Raw genomic sequence first — 24,544 nt, 5'->3', positions numbered from 1 at the left:
ATCATGGTATCAGATAACCAGGCACAATGTGGCTTATTAATCATTGATGAAACGCTGGTTTCATCAGCACAAGTTCAGCACAAAAAAACAAGAGGCTGTCTCTCCAGTGCATCCGACGTGCAAATTTCTGAGCTGGGTTTTTCTGACCGCAGAATGCACCAGTGTAAATAACAATAGGTTCAGGAGAAGCAAAAAAAACCTTTTCTTCACACAATGCATAACGGAACTCAGGGTTGCCAACCTCCACGTGGCACCTGTAGATCTCCCACTATTAAAATTGACCTCCAGATGTCCAAAATCAGTTTCCCTGGAGAAAATGGCTGCTTTGGAGGGTGGGCTCTGTGGCATTATACTCTGCTGAAGTCCTTTCCTTCCCCAAACTTTCCCAAAATGCCCTCCCTGGGCTCTACCCCAAAAATCCCCAGGGATTTCCCAGCCCAAAGATGGCAACCCTAAACTCAGTGCATAAGATAGGGTAGTCCTGTGTGTGTGTGTAAAGTGCCGTCAAGTAGCAGCCGACTTACGGCCACCCCTTTTGGGGTTTTCATGGCAAGAGACTAACAGAGGTGGTTTGCCAGTGCCTTCCTCTGCACAGCAGCCCTGGTATTCCTTGGTGGTCTCCCATCCAAATACTAACCAGGGTTGACCCTGCTTAGCTTCTGAGATCTGACGAGATCAGGCTAGCCTGGGCCATCCAGGTCAGGGCAGGGTAGTCCTAGTAGCTTAGAATAGCTTCTTAATTGACACATTGACAGAGGATAAATTTATTAATGGTTATAATGAAACAGAACCTCGATAAGCAGCTGCAGTAAACCTCTTGAGTATTGGGTCCCCAAGCCAGATAACGGAACTGTGATCTGGAGAACCGAGTTTGATTTCCCACTCCTCCACATGAGCGGCGGAGGCTAATCTGGTGAACTGGATTGGTTTCCCAGCTCCTACACACGAAGCCAGCTGGGTGACCTTGGGCAAGTCACAGCTCTCTTAGAGCTCTCTCAGCCCCACCCCACCTACCTCACAATGTGTCTGTTGTGGAGAGGGGAAGGGAAGGTGATTGTAAGCCGATTTGAGTCTCCCTTAAGTGGTAGAGAAAGTCGGCATATGAAAACCAACTCTTCTTCTACCCAGATGCCCTTGCTTGTGATTTTTTCAAGGGAATCTGGTTTCCTCTGTTGGCCTAGATGGATATTTGGTTTGATTCAGCATGACAGTTCTCATGTTGGTTCGTTGTGCTGTGATGGTGTCGCAGAATCGATATATTGGCCCACCTTGCTGTCTATCAGTTTAATAACTCTCATACTGCAAGACAGAAACAAAGAATTCTGGGAGACAAGTCAAGCATTGCTTATGCTCCCTCTACAGTGAACCACACAGAGATGTCTGTGACACGTTCAGGGCAACAGGGAACAGAAAGAGGGTGTGTTTTTTTCTTATAGCTATACTTGGGGTCATTGTCAGGCCTGGTCTAGAGTAGGTTATGAAATATCACCAGTACTGCTAAGTTAGTTGCTAAGAAGAACCAGTACTAAGCCAATATATACTCAATAGAATTCAATGAACAACAATTGGTATATTTCAACAATTATACGACAATACAAACATTGTAACAGTAATGGGAATGTGCAAACAAAAGTTTTAACAACAACATAAGCAAAGACCACATAAAACATCAGCACAAAACAACAGCAGCCTACAAGGGAGGACGGAGAAATCCACAAACAAGGGGCTTGTAAGCCTCAAACAATGAACAGTCTCAGTTGGATCACAAATTGCAAATCCACGTATCAAACATTTGAAATATGCAAGATCGTGGCACAAAGTGCCCAGCGAAGCTCAGAGCAGAGCCCGGGAACGCCTTCCAGATGTATAGCGTTTTCACCAATATACATTGACTTCTTCAGCCAGCATTAAATCTGTTTGGCAGTCACAGTGAAACCAGCAAAATTCATGTAGCTAAAAATAGCTCAGTCTTTAACATTTGCCACGGTCTCCAGACAAGGGGAAGTGTCTCCCCCCCCCCACACACACTATGTGTATGAAAGTACGTTTTGGCATAGCTCAGGTCCCCCCTGGCCACCAGCGGGGGATGGGGGGTAGGGTTGCCAGATCCAGGTTGGGAAATTCGTGGAGGTCTGGGGGTGCAACCTGGAAAGGAAAGGGAGCTCAGTGGGGTAAAATACCATGGAGTCCACCCTCCAGAGCATCCGTTTTTTCCAGGGGAACTGATCTGTGTAGTCTGGAGATGAGCTGTAATTCCAGGGGATCCCCAGGTCCCGTCAGGCGGCTGGCATTTCTACTTCTGTGTAAGCAACCTGCGTATAACTGTCTCTCATGTGCATGTGTGCAGTGTACTCAAGTAAGTGTGTCCATGATTATGGGAAGATGGACAGAAAATTGTACATCTGGATTTATGGGAGGGCAATTCTTGTTTTGAGTGTGTTCGTCAGTGCATCGCTTGATCCAAGGCTGCCTGTGTGCATTGCAGTTGGGAACATATTGGGGAGAGAAAGGGTGAGATACAGATCCCTGGTGTTTTCTGGGGGACCAGCTGAGAGGATAGTGGAGTGTCTCCCCTGTTTGTAGATCGTGCAGAATTTCTTAATCCGATCTGGAACCCTCTGCCTCCACGCCTCAGTAATGTCGAATTCTGTTAGACGTAGAAAACAAGTATATACATCTGGTGTGTGTGCTTGTGTGAGGCAGAAACCGAATGCTGACATGTCCGTGGTTAATATTTCATTGCGCTTGGAGCGCTCTGTCTCTGTGGAAATGTCATCTGGCCCGTCTGATCCCGCTTTCCTTCCTTCAGCGCCAGGACGCCCGCATCATCGTTGGGCTCTTCTATGAGACTGAGGCACGGAAGGTCTTCTGTGAGGTGAGTGTGCTCAGAGGGTGGACTGTTGGTTAGGCCCCTCAGGGAGGGACAGTGTGTGCAGGGAGAGTGATTGTTCAATCCCTTCCGCCTCAGGCCCCTGGAGGCATGTTGTTGCCCACTAAATGGGCTTCCCAGCTGGGCACTTCCTCGGGGATTGGCGCGTGTCTTTCTCATAATACTAGAACGCGCTGGGTTGTCTGCTGAAGCTGGAGGGTGAGAGATTCGAAACAGATAAAAGGAAGTATTTCTTCACACGGTGCATAGTTTAATTGTGGGACTCCCTGCCCCAGGATGTGGTGATGGCTGCCAACTTGGAAGGCTTGAAGAGGGGAGTGGACATGTTCATGGAGGAGAGGGCTATTCATGGCTATTAGTAAAAATGGATGCTAGTCATCATGCATATCTATACTCTGCAGAATCAAAGGTGCATGTCTATTATATTAGGTGCTTTGGAACACAGGCAGGACAATGCTATTGCAGTTGTCTTGTTTGTGGGCTTCCTAGAGGCACCTGGTTGGCCGTTGTGTGAACAGACTTGATGGACCTTGGTCTGATCCAGCATGGCCTTCCTTATGTTCTTATGTGTCCTGGCTCGGTTGTCATCCGGCCCTTAGTATGTGATGGGCCCTTCCCTTTCCTTCCTCACATACACAAACGCACCCAGCCGTTTGCTGCTTCCTCATGCCAAACTGCAATCCCCCCCCCAGCTTCTTTTCCTTTAAAAATGTCAATTGTGGTTTTGTTATACACATTTTTTCTTTAGTTAGTCCTGAGAGACACTACCTGTTCTGGTGCCTCACGCACATATTAGAAATAGAGTGGCTTGAAAAGTGGGACAAACCACCACATGATTTCCTCTCAGAAAATAATGAGGGCAGGCTCCTGGGAGAAATCATGAGCTGGCGTAGGCATTCTTCTACATAGCCAGGAGTAAGAAAAAAAAGTCTGGTAGTTCCCATAATGCCTAGCTGGTATTCCCTACCTTTCTGTTCTGTTCACTTTCAACATTTTCAGGCCACCGCTTCATAAGGCCTGGATAGGAATGAATCAGAAATCCAATTCAGTAGTTGGTTTTAGGCACCCCCTAAATCATTTTTATGCCCTGACCTGGATGGCCCAGGCTAGCCTGATCTCGTCAGATCTCAGAAGCTAAGCCAGGGTCAACCCTGGTTAGTATTTGGATGGGAGACCACCAAGGAATACCAGGGTTGCTGTGCAGAGGAAGGCACTGGCAAACCACCTCTGTTAGTCTTTTGCCATGAAACCCCCAAAAGGGGTGGCTGCGACTTGACGGCACTTTACACACACAAAAACCTCTTTTCCCATTCTCCGATCGGGCAGGAGGGGATAAACCACTGGGAAACTTCCACCAGTTCCCTGTACAGGATACCTTAAGCTGCTAAAGGGCTAGGCAGGCGAAATTCCCCACTCTACTTCATTTTCCTTGTTTCTTCCTTTAAGTGATGCTCACCTGCCCTCAACATTCGGTGCCTTGCAGAGGGCAGTAAACATGCTCAGCCCTCATCAGGCCATTGGGATGGGGAGGGCATCTTCTGCTTCACAGTCAGAAAGGAACGTTGGGGGCCCACAAGGACTCATAAGGGTGGGTAGCAGGATTTTCTTCCCAACCCAATTCTTCCCCCTCCAGGATTCCTCAAGAACTTGCATTTTTCTATTCCTTGCTTGACCCTTTTCTCGTCCTCTTTTGTGGCACCTGGGACAGGTGTACAAGGAGCGCCTGTTTGGCAAGAAGTACGTCTGGTTCTTGATTGGCTGGTATGCTGATAACTGGTTCCGCATCAAGGATGCAAACATTAACTGCACGGAGGAGGAGATGAAGGAGGCGGTGGAGGGGCATATCACCACCGAGATCGTCATGCTAAACCCAGAGAACACCCGCAGCATCTCCAATATGGTGAGGAAGGTCCTCAGGACCAGAAGCTTAGGGAATACTTGTGGGGTGATTTCCAAAACGAGGGGCTGGCAGATTCCCAAGGCTGTCTGGAAGTTGAATCTCTCTGCCTTGGAAGCTTTCCTCTTCATTCCCAGGTGCAAAAATGCTGGTTGTATCTGTTTGGTGGCAAGAGAAGCGCATGGTGTTGTGGTTAAGAGCGGTAGTTTGGAGTGGTGCACTCTGATCTGGAGAACCGGGTTTGATTCCCCTCTCCTCCACATCAGCAGTGGAAGCTAATCTGGTGAACTGGATTTGTTTCCCCACTCCTCCGCATGAAGCCAGCTGGGTGACCTTGGGCTAGTCACAGCTCTCTCAGCCTCACCTACCTCACAGGGAGTCTGTTGTGGGGAGGGGAAGGGAAGATGATTGTAAGCCGGTTTGAGTCTCCCTTAAGTGGTAGAGAAAGTCAGCATATAAAAACCAACTTTTCTTCTTCTGTCAAATGCACTGGTGTTATTTATTATTGTGGGCATTTTACAAAGGAAGCAGATCCCTGCCTCTGTCATGTGCACTGAAGCTGACTCCTTTAGTCGGAAAGCAGGTCACTGGGCCCTGGGAACACTGCAAACAGGGCTGAGGGAGGACGACGTTATCTTTTGCTCCCTACAGACATCGCAAGAGTTCATAGACAAGCTAACAAAGCGTGTGGAGAAATCTCCCGAGGAGACAGGTGGTTTCCAAGAGGCACCTCTGGCCTATGACGCCATATGGGCCCTGGCCCTCGCACTGAACAAGACCTCTACTGAGTTGGTGAAGAAGGGCCTTCGTCTGGAAGACTTCAATTACAATAACAGGACCATTACAGATGAGATCTATCGAGCACTTAACTCCTCAGCCTTTGAGGGAGTCTCGGTGAGTGGCCAGCATGGTGTACAGCGGTGGTTTGGAGCAGTGCATTCTAATCTGGAGAGCCGGGTTTGATTCCCTGCTCCTCCACATGAGCGGCGGACGCTAATCTGGTGAACCGGGTTGGTTTCCCCTCTCCTCCACATGAAGCCAGCTGGGTGGCCTTGGGCTAGTCAAAGTTCTCTCCAAACTCTCTCAGCCCCACCTACCTCACAGGGTGTCTGTTGTGGGGAGGGGAAGAGAAGGTGATTGTTAGCTAGTTGGATTCTTCCTTATGTGGTAGAGAAAGTCGGCATATAAAAACCAACTCTTCTTCTTCCTCCTCGCCCTGATTTCCTGAGCACAGAATGTGGGTGGTTGGGGCATAGAATGGCAACAGGACAGGCACAGATGTGTCTGACTCCCCCAAATCCTAATTATGCAAATAATTTAATTATGCAGAATTGGCCTATTTTTGCTTTGAATGGCTAAGTTTGCATCCACATCCCTACACTTAGTGTTTGAGCATTTGCAGATTTGTTTTTGATGGGGCGGGCTTGCAGAGAGCAAGAAGAGAAAGGTGGGTAAGTGTGTACTTGTGTGAGGTCTATGGGTTTGTGGCAGAAACATCTGGGGGGTCATTCAGGACTAAACCTTGACCTACTTTGTTTTTAAATGAAAGCAGAGAATCTTAAGAATCAGGATTTTCCCTTGGATTTGACATTCCCCCCTCCCCCTTCTCTCACACACATAACATGTTGTAAGAGCAGAGTCAAAGATGCAGGAGACCTTACCAGTTTCTGTCTTCAAATCTTGCATTGTAATCATTTTTCACGCTTGACCTCCAAAAAACACTGTCCTGCACAAGAAACCAGCCTCTTTCCTGTTGTGTGCATGGTTTGGAGAGAGTGGACAGGGAGAGTGGACAGAGAGAAGTTTTTCTCCCTCTCCCATAATACTAGAACACGGGGTAATCTGCTAAAGCTGGAGGGTGAGAGATTCAAAACAGATAAAAGGAAGTATTTTTTCACACAACGCATAGTTAAATTGTGGAACTCCCTGCCCCAGGATGTGGTGATGGCTGCCAGCTTGGAGGGCTTTAAGAGGGGAGTGGACATATTCATGGAGGAGAGGGGTATTCATGGCTGTTAGTTAGAATGGATATTAGTCATGCTGCATACCTATTCTCTCTAGTATCAGAGGAGCATGCCTATTATTTTGGGTGCGGTGGAACACAGGCAGGATGGTGCTCCTGCACTCGTCTTGTTAGTGGCTTCCTAGAGGCCCCTGGTTGGCCACTGTGTGAACAGACCGCTGGACTTGATGGGCTTGGTCTGATCCAGCAGGGCCTTTCTTATTTTCTTAAACCTGGTGCCCCTTCTTGAGAGAGCAAATGGAGGATTCAGACTCCTGTGGCTCAGCTGTACAGATGAACCTTTGAGAAATTACATCAATATACCTCTCTTTCCCTTCCCTCGTCAGGGACACGTGGTCTTTGATGCTAGTGGCTCTCGGATGGCCTGGACCCTCATCGAACAGCTACAGGGTGAGTGATTGTACCAGGTGTGCTGGTTTGAGTTTTTTGGAGTAGTTTTCCGGCACATTTCTGCAGTGCAGTGGCTATTGGTGTCTCCATTTGTACGAATCTGAACACATGAAGCTGCCTTATACTGAATTGGACCCTTGGTCCATCAAAGTCATTATTGTCTACTCAGACTGGCTCTCCAGGGTCTCAGGCAGAGGTCTTCCACATCACCTACCTGCCTTGTCCCTTTAACTGGAGATGCCAGGAATTGAATCTGGGACCTTCAGTATGCAAGGCAGATGCTCTACCACTGAGCCACGGCCCCTCCCCAACCGGTTGTTCAGTTGACAGCTATTTGATTTTGAGAGGCTGTGACATATCCATGCATAATTTCCTGAGCCCAGAATTATCTGTCACTTCATCCCAGAATTACTTATTATTAAATTTGCTTAACTATTAATTCCAGCACTCAAATGGGTTGACAGCTGGTGATTCATTCCCTCTTCCCAACCAGCCCTTGCCAAGGGTGGGAGGGATGTTGCCCTTTGACCCTCCCACTGCCTGAAATGCCCTCCCTCTGCCAACAGATGGCATCTATAAGAAGATCGGCTATTATGACAGCACCAAGGATAACCTCTCCTGGTACAGTAATGTCCAATGGATCGGTAAGAGACCGAGGGCATATGTCCCCATGTATTGATGAGAGGCCAAAAGTAATTGTGAGCAGGAGGGACTCAATCTCCATGGGAATAGAAAGAGCTGAGGGTGAGAAGATCTCTTTCCATAGGTGGCTTGGTGTTGGTTGCTCTGTTGAACTATAAAGATTTAAATGCCAGCGTGGTGTAGTGGGCAATGCCCGTGTTCAAGAATGTCTTACCGACGAGAACAGTAAATTGTTTCACAGTGTAGCGGTGAACCAAGGAGCGCAGTACAAGGAAAAGTGTGAGGCACTGAGAGATCCCATAGGTAAAGAGTGTGCAAGATATTAGGAAGAGTCCCTTTGCTGGGTATGTGCCAGAGATCCCTTTACCTTTGAAAGCGTTAAAAACATTGGTGAGAAGAACACAGCGAGCTGCAGTGTAAGACTCGTTGAAACGTTCAAGGAGAGTGCCGCACGGAAACGCCTAGCTGCATAGTGGTCTCAGCATACCAAACAGGCCAAACTGAATCAGTCTTCCAGGGCTGCCGAGACAAGTAGTGAAACTGTGTATGAGAAAGACAAGTAACAGAGTCTTCTCTGCTCCTATGATGGGATGGGGTGGGGTGGGGGAGCGGCTCCTGAGTGATGCTCTTTTCCCCCACGTTCCACAGGGGGTACCCAACCCGCCGACTACACAAAAGTTATCGTCACTTTCCGGTACCTCTCCCAGAAGCTCTTCATTTCTGTTTCGGTTCTGTCCAGCCTGGGCATCCTATTGGCCATCATCTGCTTGGCCTTCAACATCTACAATGGACATGTCAGGTGGGTGACTCCCCCTCCCCCAGGCACACTCGGCCGCCTCCGGCACCTCTACTCTTCCCTGGCCCACCTTCAAAGCTAGCAGCTACTCTCATGTCACTTCCTGGGATTGCCTTAATGCGGAATCTTTTCCTTGCCCTCAGCCTCTGCCTCCTACACAGGGGCCAGATCAACCTCCTCCGGGTTCTGGTTGCCGCTTCTCAGTGCCACTGTGGTGTAGTGGTTAAGAGCGGCGGTTTGGAGCGGTGGACTCTAATCTGGAGAACCAGGTTTGACTCCCCACTCCTCCACATGAGTGGCGGAGGCTAATCTGGTGAACTGGATTTGTTTCCCCACTCCTCCACAGGAAGCCAGCTGGGTGACCTTGGGCTAGTCACAGCTCTCTCAGCCCCACCTACCTCACAGGGTGTCTGTTGTGGGGAGGGGAAGGAGATTGTAAGCCGGTTTGATTCTCCTTTAAGTGGTAGAGAAAGCCAGCATATAAAAACCAACTCTTCTTTTTCTTCTTCATGGCATTTGAGCTTTAAGAGGATGTGGAGCTACCTCAGTCTGGTGTTAGTGGTAAAGCTTGGTGTGCCAGTGGTAAAGCAGAGGGAATTAGGTCTGAACCTTTGGAGATGCAAAGCCCCTGCAGGCCTCTGATGGTTTCCATCCCTTCACAGGTACATCCAGAACTCGCAGCCGTACCTCAACAATATGGCAGCAGTGGGTTGCGCCATGGCACAGGCGGCCATCTTCCCGCTGGGGCTTGATGGCCTTCACATCGGCATCGGACTCTTCCCCTTCGTATGCCAGGTACGTTTGAGCTGCTTTAGGATGAGCAATGTGGGCTTCTAGAGCCGGGTGAGGGGTCGCTTTGGGTGTTCAGTACTTTGGGAGGGTTTTTTTTTTCCAACTTAATGCCCTGACCAAGATGTCTCTTGTCCATAGGATGGGAGAAGAGCCAAAATTGAGAGAAAGGTTGGAGGCTGAGGGGAGGAGTCATAAAACACGGGGGAGGTGGGAACGAGATGGAAATTGTGAGGCAAAGCAGATGTTACAGCAGCACGGTGCCGTAAGTGCTGCATGAGAAAGCCAGTGTGGTGTCACTGCTAAGGATGTTGGTTTAGGATCTGGGAGGCCCATGTTCAAGTCTCTAGTCTGCCATGAAGCCCACTGTGTCCCCCTGGACCAGTCATACTCTTGCAGACTGGTCTACTTTACAGGATTGTTGTGAGGATAAAATGGGGGAAGGGGGAATCATGAAACCCCTGAGCCCCGAGAAGGAAGGCAGGATGAAAGTGTACTGGATAGCTTTGTGAGGGAGTGTTTTATGTGAGTGAGGGAGAATTTAAAGAACAACATTGGTAGGAGGCAGAAGAAATCTGGGCTTTCTCCACCACAACTACTTTACTCCAGTTTTTTGGGGGGTGGGGTCCTAGTGGAATTTAATTCTGGGCTCAGAGAAAACTCTATGGTGAAGCAGTTTGTGTGAGAGAGAGAGAGGAGTGGGGTTCACCTTCCCCCTCCTGCTGTGCTTTAAACAGTCCTCCCACCCCCCTTTTATATGCATTTGGAAGTGACCTTATCTACTGACTACATTTTACAAACGTCTGCTCCCCTAGCTTCCAGTTTGGCTCCCTGCCGATGCATTGAGGGAAGACTTGGCCGTCCTTAGGCACGCTGGGTAAAATGTGGCAATAGAAGACGTTGTTACAATGGGTCTTGTCTCCACCCACAGGCTCGTCTTTGGCTCCTGAGCTTGGGTTTTGGCCTGGGCTATGGCAGCATGTTCACCAAGATCTGGTGGGTGCATACTGTTTTCACCAAGAAGGAAGACAAGAAAGACCGACGGAAGGTGAGGAATTGATCGTGTGCACGCTGGCTCTCTGAAACTGGATATATTTGGTACTGGAGATACTGAGACAGGTTTTGGAGATATTGAGGTTGGCTGTTTTTAAAACTGTTGTTGTTGCTAAGTCACAAAAATCTTCCCAGCAAGTCAGCACCAACCCAGTGCTTTTACATTTGCAAGTGTTTGCAAGATCATTGGTGCTTTTTTTGCAGTTTAGGAGGTGTTTGTGAGATTACAGTCTTACATTGCAGAGGAAATTAACAAGGGAGCATCGTCACGCCTATGATTCTATTTCGCTAGGCCAGATTAGAATGCCCCCCTCCTCTAGCTGTAGGGTTGCCAGGCCCCTCTTCATCACCAATAGGAGGTTTTTTTGGCAACAATCAGGTTGTGGGCTTTCTGTGCAGTCGGATCGGCCCTTTGGATTGATTTTTCCAGAGTGGGCGCAGAGGGCACCTTCAGTTTTTACGTTTGTGAAAGCTTGTAAAACAGTTTTATTTCAGAGGCTGGTGGAAGGTAAAATGGTTTTATGAGATTAGCGCTAGGATTTCCAACCTTTTGGTGGGACCTGGAGATTTTCCACAATTATAAGTGATCTCCAGGCTATTAGACCCATGTCAGTCGGTTTCCACCCTGACCATGGGATGGAGACGGCTCTGGTCGCCCAGACCATCGCCATCAACAGCTGAATCAAGGTGCATCGGGGCTGGTGATGCTTTTAGATCTGTCGGCAGCCTTTGACATGGTCAATCACGATTGCTTGGACCACCACCTCGTCAGCATTGGGGTCCAGGGTCCAGCCTTGCAATGGCTGCGATCCTTTCTCCAGGGTTGAGGACAGAGGGTAGTGCTTGGCGATGACATATTGCAGTGGCGCCCTTTGGTGTGTGGGGTTCCGCAAGGTGCTATCCTGCCTCCCTATGTTATTTAACATCTATATGCGTCCCTTCGTCCAGCTTGTCTGGAGTTTTGGGCTGGGTTGTCATCAGTATGCTGATGACACCCGGCTTTATCTGTTGGTGGACTGCCATCTGGATTTCACCCTGGACACACCGACCAGGTGCCTGGATGCCATGGCTGAATGGTTGAGAAAAAGTCGGCTGAAGTTGAATCCATCGAAGATAGAAGTCCTATGGCTTGGTCAATGGGGCTCTGAGGTGGGGTACCAGTTCCTGGGTCTTGACAATTTGTAATTAACACCAATGCCTACTGTCAGGAGCTTGGGTGTGATTCTTGATGCCTCCCTGTCAGGCTCAGGTCACAGCCATGGCCCGGACTGCCTTTTTCCATCTCTGCCAGGCCCTGCAGCTGATGCCTTACCTCTCCTGCCCTGCCATGGTGATCCATGCGACAGTCACCTCCAGGATAGATTACTGTAACTCACTGTATGTGGGACTGTCCTTGAGACTGACCTGGAAACTCCAGTTGGTACAGAACGCCACAGTGAGGCTTCTTACGGAGACCCCACTGCGGGCGCACATTCAGCCTGTGCTCCACCAGCTACTTTGACTCCAGCTGGAACACTGGATCAGGTTCAGTGTGCTGGTTTGGACCTTTAAAGCCTTACACATTCTGGCACATTCGTATCAGCGAGACCGCCTCTCCTGGTATGCCCCCCCCCCAGAGAACATTGCATTCTTTAAATGACAATCTGCTGGTGGTCCCTGGCCCAAAGCGTGTCCGGCTGTCCTCGGCCAGGGCCAGGGCTTTCTCTGCCCTGGTCCCTATCTGGTGGAGTAGTCTCTCTAAGGAGGCCAGGGCCCTGTGGGACCTTAAGGAATTCTGCAGGGACTGCAAGACGGAGCTATTCCACCAAGCCTATGGTTGAGGGCAGCTATGGTTTTAAATCAATGCTGGCTTCCCCACACACGCTCGTTTTCAATTTGTTTATGATTATTACCAATGGTATTGGGGGGGGGGGGTCCTGACCGCTTGCAGGCCCTGCTGCAACAAATATACTTCAATAGGTTCCATCTGATTTATTGTTGATGTTTATTATGATTATATATGGGGCCAGTTTTTATGTGATTGGAACTGTTTTAGTGTCATTTTGTTGTACCTTTTATTGGATTTCTGATGTGACCGTGCTGTGAGCCACCCTGAGCCCAGCTTTGCCAGGGAGGGTGGGATATAAGAGTGAAGGAAGGAAGGAATATTGAAATCAATTCCCCTGGAGAAAATGGCTGCTTTGAGAGATGAACACTATGGCATTATACCCCACTGAGGTCCTTCCCCTCTCCAAATCCTGATCTCCCTAGATTCCACCCCCATATCTCCAAGAGTTCCCCCAACCTGGAGTTGCAACCCTAGATTAGTTATTGCTGTTTTTATCCCATCATTGTTTGTTATGTTGTGTTTTATTTGTTTGCAACATGTGGTTGCTTTGCCAGCCACCTTGATCGTAATGAGATAAGGTAGGACATAAGAATTTTAAATAAATGAATGTAGGCTTAAATATTAGGCCACCAAGACTGCTCTGAGGATTATACAGCTATCCTGGTTTCTAAGAAGATGTTTTGTTTTCATAAGGGTATTGGCATTCAGCCTATGAAACAAAACGTCCAATGATTTTTCTCTCTCTCTCATATTTTAAATGGTTTCGCCAGCAGCAAAATTCATCATTGTGCAATACTTGCAAAAGAAAGCATTACGGATCATTGAAATATGGCTCACAGGGAAGGGGGAAACAGTAATGGAATGTTTTAAATGTTTTAAAAATATATAATGTAAGATCTAGAGAGAAACTATATTAGTGCGATGTGGGGAGAAAATGTGACGTTTCAGGGTAGGTGCAGACATGACAGGGGTGGGGGAATTCTGGGGTTATGAGATCAGCAATGTGCTCTGATCCCATAAACCCCTCCTCAGAGCAAATTCCTACTCCTTCCAGCTTTAACAAGGCTTTAGGCTTTGTCCACACGTCATGAACAAAGTTTGTTTGTGATGGGGCAGGAACCTGGGTAACTATTCTCTCTTGCCCTATATGTCAAAAAATTGAAGCTCTCTTTAACTAACTCTCATGAATTCTGTTGTCTGGACATGGGTGCCTTTACTAAGGCGGGCTTCATTCCTAGCATTTGGGATTCTTAACCAGGATTAAAGGAACGGTTAAGGAGCCCAGTTACCAGGGAAATAAAGGAGCACTAGTTTCTTAAGGCACCTTTATTCACAGTTAGTTGAAGGCTTGTGTCCCGGATCTCAGTGCTCCATGGAAGGGGATACGCCCAGCAATTAACCAATGCAAACAAACTGGGTCGGCTTCCACAGATTTATTCTTCTGCCAATGGTGCTTTCCTCCAGCGCCAGGTATCCCTCCCTGGTTCAAGAGGGATTTTCTGCCAGTAAAAGAGCCTCGTGCATCAGGGTTAGACCCCTTATTCTGGAGGAAAGTACCACCACAAGCAGCAGGGGTCCAACCCACTGAAATTGGTTTGCGACGCCGGAGCCTGACGGGTTACATAAGCCCCTTACATTAACCGTGACTGTTGCTTAAACGGGTTCCTCTTTAGCCAGGATTCTTAGCCACAGTGTGAATCTGATAACAAATCCTAGTTAAAGGAAGAACCTGAGTTGCCTTAACGGTGATTAATATGCTGATGTACCACCTATAAGGCGTGGGAGGGAGGAGGGATTTGTTCCCGATTTGTGATTTTTCAGAGAATCCCTTCATTGTCTCACACCATCTTTTAGAGTGTGAACTGCAGATTGTTGTTGACTAATACAGTGTACAGTGTTACGGTAGATGTGTACGTGATATGAATTAATAATGCTTCGCCTATACCCCTTAGTACTGTTAACGTTTCTCCCCCCCCCCATTTGTTTTTGTTTTTTAAATAATTTGGCTCGCACTGTTTATTTTTGGAGGAAGAATATCTCCATTCTCTAAACACAGGTTGAATCCAGCGCAGCATTTCCGCAGGTGCAAGATCTTCCACCTGCAGAGTGCAACTTTCTCCGCTTTTCCCTCGTGCGGCAGCCTGAAATGCCCCCTGGAAAACAGGAGTGTGGGGAGAGCCCAGAACGTCACACTCTGTGTGCGGAATTCCTTACACCGCCAGAAACGCTGCTCTGGATCTAACCTACTTTGTACATGCCCTTTCCATTCACATGATTTGTTAGGATGATTAGTTCATAGTAATGGGTAGATCTCTCTCACACCTTTTATGTCTTTGAATGGAAGTGTTCTCACAGCCCTGTGGTAATCGGTGTCTTCAGGGTCAGCTTACCTGAAATGTTTTTGCTACCACTGACTTGGATTTGAAATAGGCTTACTGTGCTACAGCGGACATTCGTACCATGGATTTCATCTCCTTGAAAACACAAAGTGGCTTTTGAGAGGACGAAGTTCATTGGTAGGCTGCTATCCAGACGCAGAATCAACCTCTGAGTCACAGCTGATACAGGTTGGATAGACAACAGCGCAGACAACAATCTTTCAAAAATTGGGGGGGGGATTTAAACTCCCCGTCTGTTGTTGTTGTTTTAATTCAGATTGTTCTGCAGACCCAGGGGGTTCCCTGAGTCTGTAGAAAAACCTGTTGGGGGGGAGTGTGCCCCCTATCTGCAGATTTAAGTATCTTCATGCAGAGGGCACACTTGAGAATTAGATATATAGATGCTTTTAATACTCCTATATAGTTCCAGGCTAGCTCGATCTCATCAGATCTTGGGAGCTAAGCAGGGTCCGCCTTGGTTAGTATTTGGATGGGAGACCACCAGCGTCACTATGCAGAGGCAGACAATGGCAAACCAGTTGTTAGTCTCTTGCCTTGAAAGCCCACAAGGTCACTGTAAGTCAGCTGTGACTTGACAGAGACAGATAGATAGACAGATAGATAGACAGACAGACACACACACACACACACATACAGAGAGACTGCGTGTTCTTACGTCCTGCTTTGTTAGATGGTGTATTTCAACTGAAGTATCAATGAAACTCCCATCTTTGGTAGTGTAAGATGTTCAAGAAAGCACAGGAATTTAAGGAGCTTGGAGGCTCATTTGCTGTGTATCAGAATACCCCTTTAAGACCCTTAGGGTGCCAAGGAAGCCCATTCCCCCCATCCGTTCTCTTGTTTCTTCCAGACTCTGGAACCTTGGAAGCTGTATGCCACCGTTGGCTTGCTGGTCGGGCTTGACGTTGTCATCTTGGCTATCTGGCAAATTGTTGACCCTCTTCAACGCACCATTGAGGTAAACACCCTCGAACGGCCATCAATGTGGGTAGACTTAAGATTTCTCTGCAGCTGATATAATTGAGCAACTTTTCCATAGATGAGATTTCTGGGGCTTCATTTGACCCAGGGTTTAAACCATGGGATCAGTTTTCAGTACCAGGACGAATTTCTAGAAAACAAAAAGTAATAAAGAGGAGGAGTGCCACTGAGCATAAGCAAAGTGCCTTTCTGCTCACCTCTAAGAAGCCCCACTCCTTCCAGTTCCACATGCTGTTTGTGGCTTCACCATGGCTAGCACAACTTGCACACACGTTGGATAATGCGCTTTCACAATCGTTTGCTAGTGGGTTTTCCAATCCAGTTGCAAATGATTGCGAAAGTGCATTGAAAGTGCGTTAGCCCAATGCGTGTGAAAGCAGGCATGACGTTTGCTAATATGGTGCGTGAGAGACTTGTGGTTCTCATCTTGCTAGTAATTAACCATCATCTGTCAGAGACCGGTGTTTATAAGCTTCCTGGTTAGATAAGGTTTACCAGGTTTCATGTTTACAGTAATAAAACTGTTTCCTAGTCCCTGCAATCTCTTCCTTGTGACCCTTTGTCTTGCTGCCCCTGGCTCTTCTGAAGCTTTGTCAGATTGTTAGCATCTTCCTTGAATGGCGGTCCCCTGGAGAGCAGAACAGAGTCCTGCCGCTGCCGTTTGAGTTGGGGGCGCATCGAGAGAACTGCACGAAAGAGCAGCACTGTCATGGAACTCTTCCCTCTTCCCAACTGTTATAGCTTTGGATATTTTGGTTCTAACGCAGTGAGCTGTCTCGAGCATGTTTAATGGAGTTTAATGACCAATATACCTTTTTTTTTACAAAAGCGAATTGTTGCCCCTGCCCGCCCTTTAAATGGCACCTCTCCAACGCTACCCTGCTCCACCTGCGATTGAAACACGTGTCTGCTGCCACTCTCTGCAGTTGCTACACCAACAAACAGTGTTGGCTCATCATTAACTTGGGCTCTGTTTGCTTCCTGCTTCTCGGAAGTATCCGCTGCCTGGCCTGTTGGAATCATAGAATCATAGAGTTGGAAGGGACCACCAGGGTCATCTAGTCCAGCCCCCTGCACAATGCAGGAAATTCACAACTACCCCCCTCACACCCCTAGTGACCCCTGCTCCAAGCCCAGAAGATGGCCAAGATGCGTTCCCTCTCATGATCTACTTAAGGTCATAGAATCAGCATTGCTGACAGATGGCCATCTAGCCTCTGCTTAAAAACCTCCAGGGGAGGAGCGCTTACCACCTCCTGAGAAAGCCTGTTCCACTGAGGAACCGCTGTAATGGTTAGAAAATTCTTCCTAATGTCTAGACGGAAACTCTTTTAATTTAATTTCAACCCGTTGTTTCTGGTCCGACCTTCTGGGGCAACAGAAAACAACCCAGCACCATCCTCTATATGACAGCCCTTCAAGTACTTGAAGTGTTCTCAGCCAATGTCTCCATCCTGTGTCTCCTGAAGGAATTCACGAAAGAGGAGCCCAAAAGCGATATCGACGTCCTGATCCTGCCCCAGCTTGAGCACTGCAGCTCCGGCAAGATGAACACCTGGTTGGGTGAGCCTCCTGAGGGAGCCTGGCTTTTTCCAACTTCCATCTCACCCCAGTGTTTAAAGCCCCCGAGCCTTTCCTCTCCTCCAGCAACCCTGCTTTTCCCCATTCCAGGGCTATCAGAGCTGAGAAAAGGAAGACAGATGTCATTCATTACTACTGGCTACCACCTGGGATCTATGATAGAACGGAATGTGAAAACTCTGTATTAAAACAAATCCAAATAAAAATCACCAAGCTATCCCACACCCTCTTGCCAGGAAAATCTGAATTCTGCAATCTGCACAAATGAAACAAATTTGCATATATTTGACTTGACATAATTTGTGTGTGTGCGTGCTGGTTATAGGAAAGGATAAGGAACAACAGGACACGTGAAATCCTACCCACTGATAATAGTAAATTGTTCTCAGATGCTCCTCTAGCTTCTGCAATTCCCACCCATTTCACATCCATAAGGGCTGGAAGCTGGCTTGCTTTCCTTTTCTTTAAATTAACGCCATGCCCTGCCCTTTCATGCAATTGCAGGATACACACAGCCCAGGTGATGGAGAGGCCTGCGTATAATCTGCGCTAAAAATGCTCTAAAGTAATCCACGATGGGTAGCCATGTTAGTCTGTCAGTAGCAGTAGAAAAGAGCAAGAGTCCAGTAGCACCTTAAAGACTAACAAAATTTCTGGCAGGGTGCGAGCTTTCGTGAGCCACAGCTCACTTCTTCAGATACGGCTAAAGTAATCCAGGTTTTGCACTAACAACCTCATGCTGAACTATGTTCTCAGCATAGTTGGAGGCCCGTTGGCTGCATTAGGGTTGCTTTGTTATGGGGACTAGTGTATTTGGATGTTCCCTTCTACGTATTGACCCAGACAGCTAAACTCAACTGCCTGTCGTGCAAAATCTGCCTCTTTTCTCCAGCCTGATATCCTGCCCACTCCTGCCACACCCTGTCCACCCAGTGCCCTACACTGCTGCCATTCTTCCTTTCGGTTTTTCGCCACTGACCCCCACCTGCCTCCCTTCACACAGGTATCTTCTACGGCTTCAAAGGGCTGCTGCTGCTTCTCGGCATTTTCCTTGCCTATGAGACAAAGGGCGTCTCGACAGAGAAGATCAATGACCACCGTGCAGTGGGCATGGCAATCTACAACGTGGCTGTGAGTGACTCAGTGACAACGGGACCCAACGGTCGACTAAAGAGCCTCGTGTTCCTCTGACAGAACTTGCTTGGGTTAGCAACCAGGGAGGGAATGTGAAGCTGAGCCTTAGGTAGAGTTGCCAGCCTCCAGGCGGGGCTTGGAGATCTCCTGAAATTACAACTGATCACCAGATGACAGAGATCAGTTCCCCTGGAGAAAATGGCTGCTTTGGCGAGTGGACTGTATGGCATTATATCCTCCTGAGGTACCTCCCCTCCTCAAACCATGCCGTTCCCAGAATGCACCCTGAAATCTTCTGGAATTTCATCTCAGAGTTGGCACCCCTAGCTACAGGGCTGAAAATGTCATAGCCTGACCCCAAGACCTCCAGGGAGAAAGGGCACAGTTTTGTCCAATTTTCTTTCTCGTGGGAGAATATGAGAACTGTCCTAATTTTCCATTCTTCTGGCTTGATGTGTGGGCTGGTCGAGATCAGTTCTGGGGGCACCTGGATGGTTTCACATCCATATACCCAGTCTTTAGCAAAAGCTGACTGTGGATATGCCCTGCGTCTCAGCTCTCCCCCATATCATACTTCCACACACTTACTCACCTTTGAGTTTGGAAGCAGGCATTGAGTTTCTGGATACTGAGCCTGTGTGAATAAGGCCCATTTGGCTTGGACACCTGGATTCAAAGGGTCACAGATAATTTGGGATTTGAGGCGAGTGCTGAGGTGGCCAAATTTATAGGTAACGCCAATGGTTCCAGATGAGGAAAATCTGCACGTTGTATAGTGCTCCAAAGGGATCTCTCCAAACTGTGTACCTCCTTTCTCGGTTTGTGGGCTTCCTGTGGTATCTGGACCAGATGGAGTTTTGGGTCTGATCCAGCAGGGCTGTTGCTGGGTAGTTACAACCCCTGTATTGTCTGTGCAAGTCGCTCCCTCTTTCTTTGCCTAGGTTCTCAGTAGTGCAGTGATAAGTTGCTTTTGTCTTCAAGAGGTACAAGATGAATGCTGTTATCTAGCTTTTTTTCCATAATAAGGGGAATGCAAAGGGAGGAAAGGAGGGTTTCGGCATTACAAATAAGAGAAAAAAAGAATAAAAATAGAATCAAACAGATTACCGGGGTTACCGCACTTGTATTCCTACCTATGTATTAAGAGTTTGAAAACGTTATAAAAAATACTGTTCGCACTTTGTTTGGCCCCTTTAGCTGTGAAGACGTCTTCCAACCATTTATAAGCTGTGGTATCCAAAAACCCTTTTAAAGCGATGTTTTTTATAACATTTTCAAACTCTTAATACATCACTGGGAATACAAAGTGCGGTAACCCCTTACATTGCCATGCTTATTCAACACAGTTATACAAACAAAATAGCTTTCCAGCTTGAAGAAAAAGCTTTAACATTGCAGATAATACCACATAATACCACATAAAACTAGTAACCTTATTGTACATATTATAGCTACACAGTCAAAACAATCTTCCAGATATAAAGTTAATCAAAGTCTCGTAACCCAATAATCACTATAAGCAGTTAACATCTACTGGTAATGCTGTTATCTAGCTTGAGCTGCAGGGAAAACCAATTAAAAATATTAATTTGTAACATGTGGCCATTTCTTTGCTGCCCACCCTTCTTCCTGTTGGCTATTACAGTATGCAACTTCTGGGCCATTGCAAGCTCTCCAACCTTCCTGGTTCTCTTCCTGTCCCAGGTGCTGTGTCTCATCACGGCCCCCGTTACCATGATCCTCAACAGTCAACAGGATGCAGCCTTTGCTTTTGCCTCGCTGGCCATCGTCTTCTCCTCTTACTTCACACTGGTTGTGCTCTTTGTGCCCAAGGTAACCATCAAGGACGTCACAGCCATGGTTATTGAGACAAAGTGTATGAGGTGATTGTATTATGCTGAGGCAGAAGCCCTAAACGTAAGCATGCTGACTTGAGAACTAAGTGCTGACTCATTGACCTCAGTGCTAGTTCCTGAATAAACATGTAGGAGCCTGTGACCTTGGGTAGGGATTTCTTCTCTGTTTACAGTTCCCAGTGCTTCCTCATTTACCCAGTCTCTATGTATCTCACCCAGTCTAATGCATGTGGTATCTTATTGAACCCAATCACATATCCAGGAGCTTTTAACAACATAGTAGGGTAACTAGCTGTCACAATGGCATCTAATTGAGGTTAACTGCCACCACTTTACCAGTTTTACCATTTAAGAATGCCCTGCCCTGACATGGATGGGCCAGGCTAGTCGAATCTCCTCAAATCTCTTAAACTAAGCAGGATCACCCTTGGTTGGTACTTGGATGGGAGACCACCAAGGAGATCTAGGGTTCCTTCACAGAGAAAAGCAATGGCAAACCATTTCTAAATATCTGTTGCCTTGAAAACCCCATGAGGGGTTGCCATAAGTCAGCTTCAACTTTACGGCACTATCTACCACTACCTGAAGGACAAACACAGTCACAGGGATGCCTGGTCTGCATTCTTTCTTACTTAACATGGGACTTCCTTCCTTCCCTCCCTCCCTCCCTCCCTCCCTCCCAAGTCACAGCTGACTTATGGCAACCCCGTAGGGTTTTCAAGGCAGGAGACATTCAGAGGTGGTTTGCCATTGCCTGCCTCCATGTCACAATCTTGGAATTCCTTGGAGGTCTCTCATCCAGATTACTAGCCAGGGCCAACCCTGCTTAGCTTATGAGATCTGATGAGATCCGCCTAGCCTGGGGCTATCCAGGTCAAGGCTCCAGTTTCTGAGCCATTGTTAATTAAGTAATATGGAAAGTCAAACTGTTGAAAACTTGTGAGGATCTCTGCCAGCACTTCAGAATAACCCGGGGCAAAACTCAAAGCCAATGGCGAAAAGAAAAGGTTTGTGCAGAGGGGAACGGTTGCCAGGGTTAGTTGGCAGCTCTGCAACATTATCAGCCTGGCTGGAAGTAAACATGGCCAGGCTGGAAATGGTAAGGCCCGATGGATGGTGGGATGGAAGGAGAAGAAGAGGCCAAGAAGGGATGAGTGGGTTGCTGAGCCACAAGGAAAATTCCTGGCCAGTAGAGCAGGACCTCTCTTCTTGGCCCCTACTACTTCTCCCTGATGGCAGGTTGTTTGGCCTCTCTATGCCCCAGAGGACTCAGGATAGGAGGAGACAGCTGTAATGTCACTAGTGGCCAGGTGCCTCTTCCAGCCCAACCTGACTGTGGCTGTTGGGCCCAGGATCCTGCCGTTTCAAACGAGCAGCGGACATACCGCTGAGCATTGGGTCTTGTTCCAGATGCGTCGCCTCATCACCCGGGGCGAGTGGCAGTCGGAGCAACAGGACACGATGAAGACAGGCTCGTCCACCAACAACAACGAGGAAGAGAAATCACGGATACTGGAGAAGGAGAACCGGGAACTGGAGAAGATTATCTCTGAGGTGGGAGTGGGTGGAGGGGAGGGGGGAAGTCAGGGGAATGTCTTGTCTCATCACATTTTCATCACACAATTCTTTCATGGAGCTCAGGTCAGCGTACATACTCCTTTCCCTCCTCCATTTGTCGTTCACAACAACCCGGGGAGGGGAGGGGAGGGAGAACCACTGGCTGAGGGTCACGTAATAAGCGTCATGGCAGGGTGGGAATTTGAACCTAGTTCTCCTGGGTCCTTGATTATCACTTTTACTGTCTTCTCATTACAGTTCCTATAATTTGCTGTTATCCCTTTTTCTTCTAGAGCTAAAGTTTGTGCTTCTCCTGTAAGTCCACATACAGGCCAGGATTGTGAGGGTGGTTTTGTTGATTTTTTTTTTAAAAATAGTACTTGACTCTGTGCACAGTGTGGCTTTGTAATTTTCGTTTTGTACAAAACTTAGCTGGCAGCAGCTACGTAAGATGTAGTAATGCCTGTAGTAAGTTCACAAGCAGCACAGCGTTTATTGTTGTAACCCTAGCCAAGCCCTTGTATAATTAAGACTCCAGTGGCACTTTAAAGACTAACAGCATTTATCTCAATATTTCCATGACTCCTGAAAGCTCATATTGATATAAATATGGTTAATCTTTAAAGTGCCACAGGATTTTTCTTCTGTTTTGAACCCCAGAACCCTGTACAGCATATAGTTCAACCCTCTGCTCAACGCAGGAAACTCAGAGCCAGAGCACTGTTGACAGATGGCTTCCCAGACTCCGTTTGAAGATTTTAAGCAAGGGAGAGCCTGTCATTCGCCACTCTTTTTGCTTCCATTGTCAAACCACTGTTGCAATTAAGGAGTTTCTCCTAAAATTCAGTTGAAATCTACCTTCCTGGAACTTAATCCCATTGGATGTAGTCTTGCCCTCTGGAGCGGCAAGAAAAGGGAATCTTTTCCCTGTTCCGGATTAACAGCCCTTCAGGTGTCTGAGGAGCTTGACCATGTCTCCCCTCAGAGTTCTCTGCTCCAGGCTAAGGATACCCATTTCCTTCAGTCAGCTTCCAGGTTCATACCCTGCTATGCCAGCCCTTTGGCTAGGGTTGCCAACCTCCAGGTGGTGGCAGGAGATCTCCTGCTATTAAAACTGATCTCCAGTCCGATAGAGATCAGCTCACCTGGAGAAAATGGCCACTTTGGCCATTGGACTCTACGGCATTGAAGTCCCTCACCTCCCCAAACCCCACCCAACTCAGGCTCAACCCAAAATCCTCCCGCTGGTGGCAAAGAGGGACCTGGCCACCCTACTTTTGGTTTCTTGGGCCACCATTTCCCACCCTCAGCCTCCTCTTTGCCTCTTCTGCCATTAGTCTGTCTACCCTTTAGGGTGAAAGCCCTTCACCCTGATTCACGCTCACCTGGCCAACGGAACAACTCCTGCTTTGGTTGCCAGGCAACCACTACCTGGATGTGCTTACAGAGAGAACGGGCCTAGCGCCCGTGGAGGTTTCTCTCTCCCCCCCACCCCAGTTCAGGCCTGCGTGACCCGCATTGGGGTGCTGCGGGGATTTGCTCCCCCTGTTTCACTCCTCCTGCCTTTGTCCCCGACAGAAGGAAGAGCGTGTCTCCGAACTCCAGCAACAGCTGAAAGAGCGGCAGCAGCTGCGGTCGCGCCGGCGCTCCTCCAACTGTGCGGCCGACAACCACTTCAACAACACGGCCTCGGCCTCGGCAGCCACAGGCCCCAACCTCTACCAGCCCAGCCTGCCTCTCGTGCGCTGCCTCGTGGCTGAACAAGCCGACAAGCTGGGGCGTAACAATTGCGACGGCAGCCGTGTCCACCTGCTCTACAAGTGACGGACCTTGCGAGCAGCACCAAAGGGGAAGGCGGCCGGTGCCTGCTGAGCTGGGGGGGGGAGGGGGGCCAGAGGCTCACACCAGAGGCTGGTGGGTAGGGACTGGGGAGGTTTTTTAAAAAAAAAAAACACCAAAAAATCCCAACATCCTATAGTCTTTGTAAAATACCTTTGTGTCCGTCCACCTGCCTGCCCCTGGAACCTGGAATCCAGGTGCCAACTCTATGGGGGACTTTATTTTAGAAGTAGTGGATTGCAGGGTCACCCCTACTCGACGCACGCAAACCGGACTACTTTCGAGCGTTCCTATCTGGGGAAGGGTAGCCGTTGGACTCATGGTTCGTCAAAAGGAAAGGTTCTGCTGCTCTTCGTGTCTCTGTGCGTGTGGATCTTGTGAGTGTGTGTGTGAGAGAGAGACTGAAATGTGGGCCTCCTGTGATTTCTCCTCTTGTACATTTATCTAGATAGTTACTGGTGGCTACAACCAGGCTGCATACAGACGTGCATAGAAACAGAAATCGTGTGTGTGCTGGTGTGGAGGCAGCAGCTGTAAGGGTAACTCCTTTCTCCATCTTCGACACTGACATATGTAGCCATCTGTGGGGTGAGAGCGGTTTTCTCCCCAGCCCTGCTTTGTCCATTTTATTTTGTTTTGAAAGTGCTTGTGTGGTAAAGGTTGTTTGGAAGTCCTTCCTTCCTTCCTTCCTTCCTTCCTTTCCCAGTAGCACCTTTGAGACCAACAAGATTTTTGGGGTATAAGATTTCAAAAGTCAAGGCTCCCTTTATCAGATAAAAACCCTTCATCAGCTTTGACTCTTGAAAGCTTGGGCCCTGACAACCTTGTTCATTTCTAAGGTGATACTGGGCTTGAATCTAGCTCTGCTACTGCAGAGCGGCATGGCTAC

At 48.1% G+C, this 24,544-nt stretch overlaps 1 protein-coding gene across 1 annotated transcript in view; it reads left to right on the top strand.

Moving 5' to 3' along the window:
* The window catches only part of GABBR1 (gamma-aminobutyric acid type B receptor subunit 1), a 39,776-nt gene extending 16,088 nt beyond the window's left edge, over nt 1–23,688 (top strand). Inside the window, exons 5-18 of the mRNA XM_056867366.1 lie at nt 2,810–2,875; nt 4,599–4,790; nt 5,439–5,681; nt 7,137–7,200; nt 7,767–7,844; nt 8,491–8,641; nt 9,301–9,433; nt 10,359–10,475; nt 15,558–15,665; nt 17,158–17,251; nt 18,273–18,400; nt 20,108–20,236; nt 21,670–21,813; nt 23,395–23,688. Coding sequence (XP_056723344.1) covers nt 2,810–2,875; nt 4,599–4,790; nt 5,439–5,681; nt 7,137–7,200; nt 7,767–7,844; nt 8,491–8,641; nt 9,301–9,433; nt 10,359–10,475; nt 15,558–15,665; nt 17,158–17,251; nt 18,273–18,400; nt 20,108–20,236; nt 21,670–21,813; nt 23,395–23,640 — 1,893 coding nt within the window. The 3' untranslated portion in view covers nt 23,641–23,688. The remainder of the gene's footprint in view (nt 1–2,809; nt 2,876–4,598; nt 4,791–5,438; nt 5,682–7,136; nt 7,201–7,766; nt 7,845–8,490; nt 8,642–9,300; nt 9,434–10,358; nt 10,476–15,557; nt 15,666–17,157; nt 17,252–18,272; nt 18,401–20,107; nt 20,237–21,669; nt 21,814–23,394) is intronic.
* Nucleotides 23,689–24,544: the final 856 nt, after the last annotated feature.

The sequence above is a fragment of the Euleptes europaea genome, chromosome 1 (genome assembly GCF_029931775.1).
Source record: "Euleptes europaea isolate rEulEur1 chromosome 1, rEulEur1.hap1, whole genome shotgun sequence".
In the NCBI taxonomy this organism is placed as follows: Eukaryota; Metazoa; Chordata; class Lepidosauria; order Squamata; family Sphaerodactylidae; genus Euleptes; species Euleptes europaea.
This window is presented reverse-complemented; position numbering and strand designations above follow the sequence as displayed.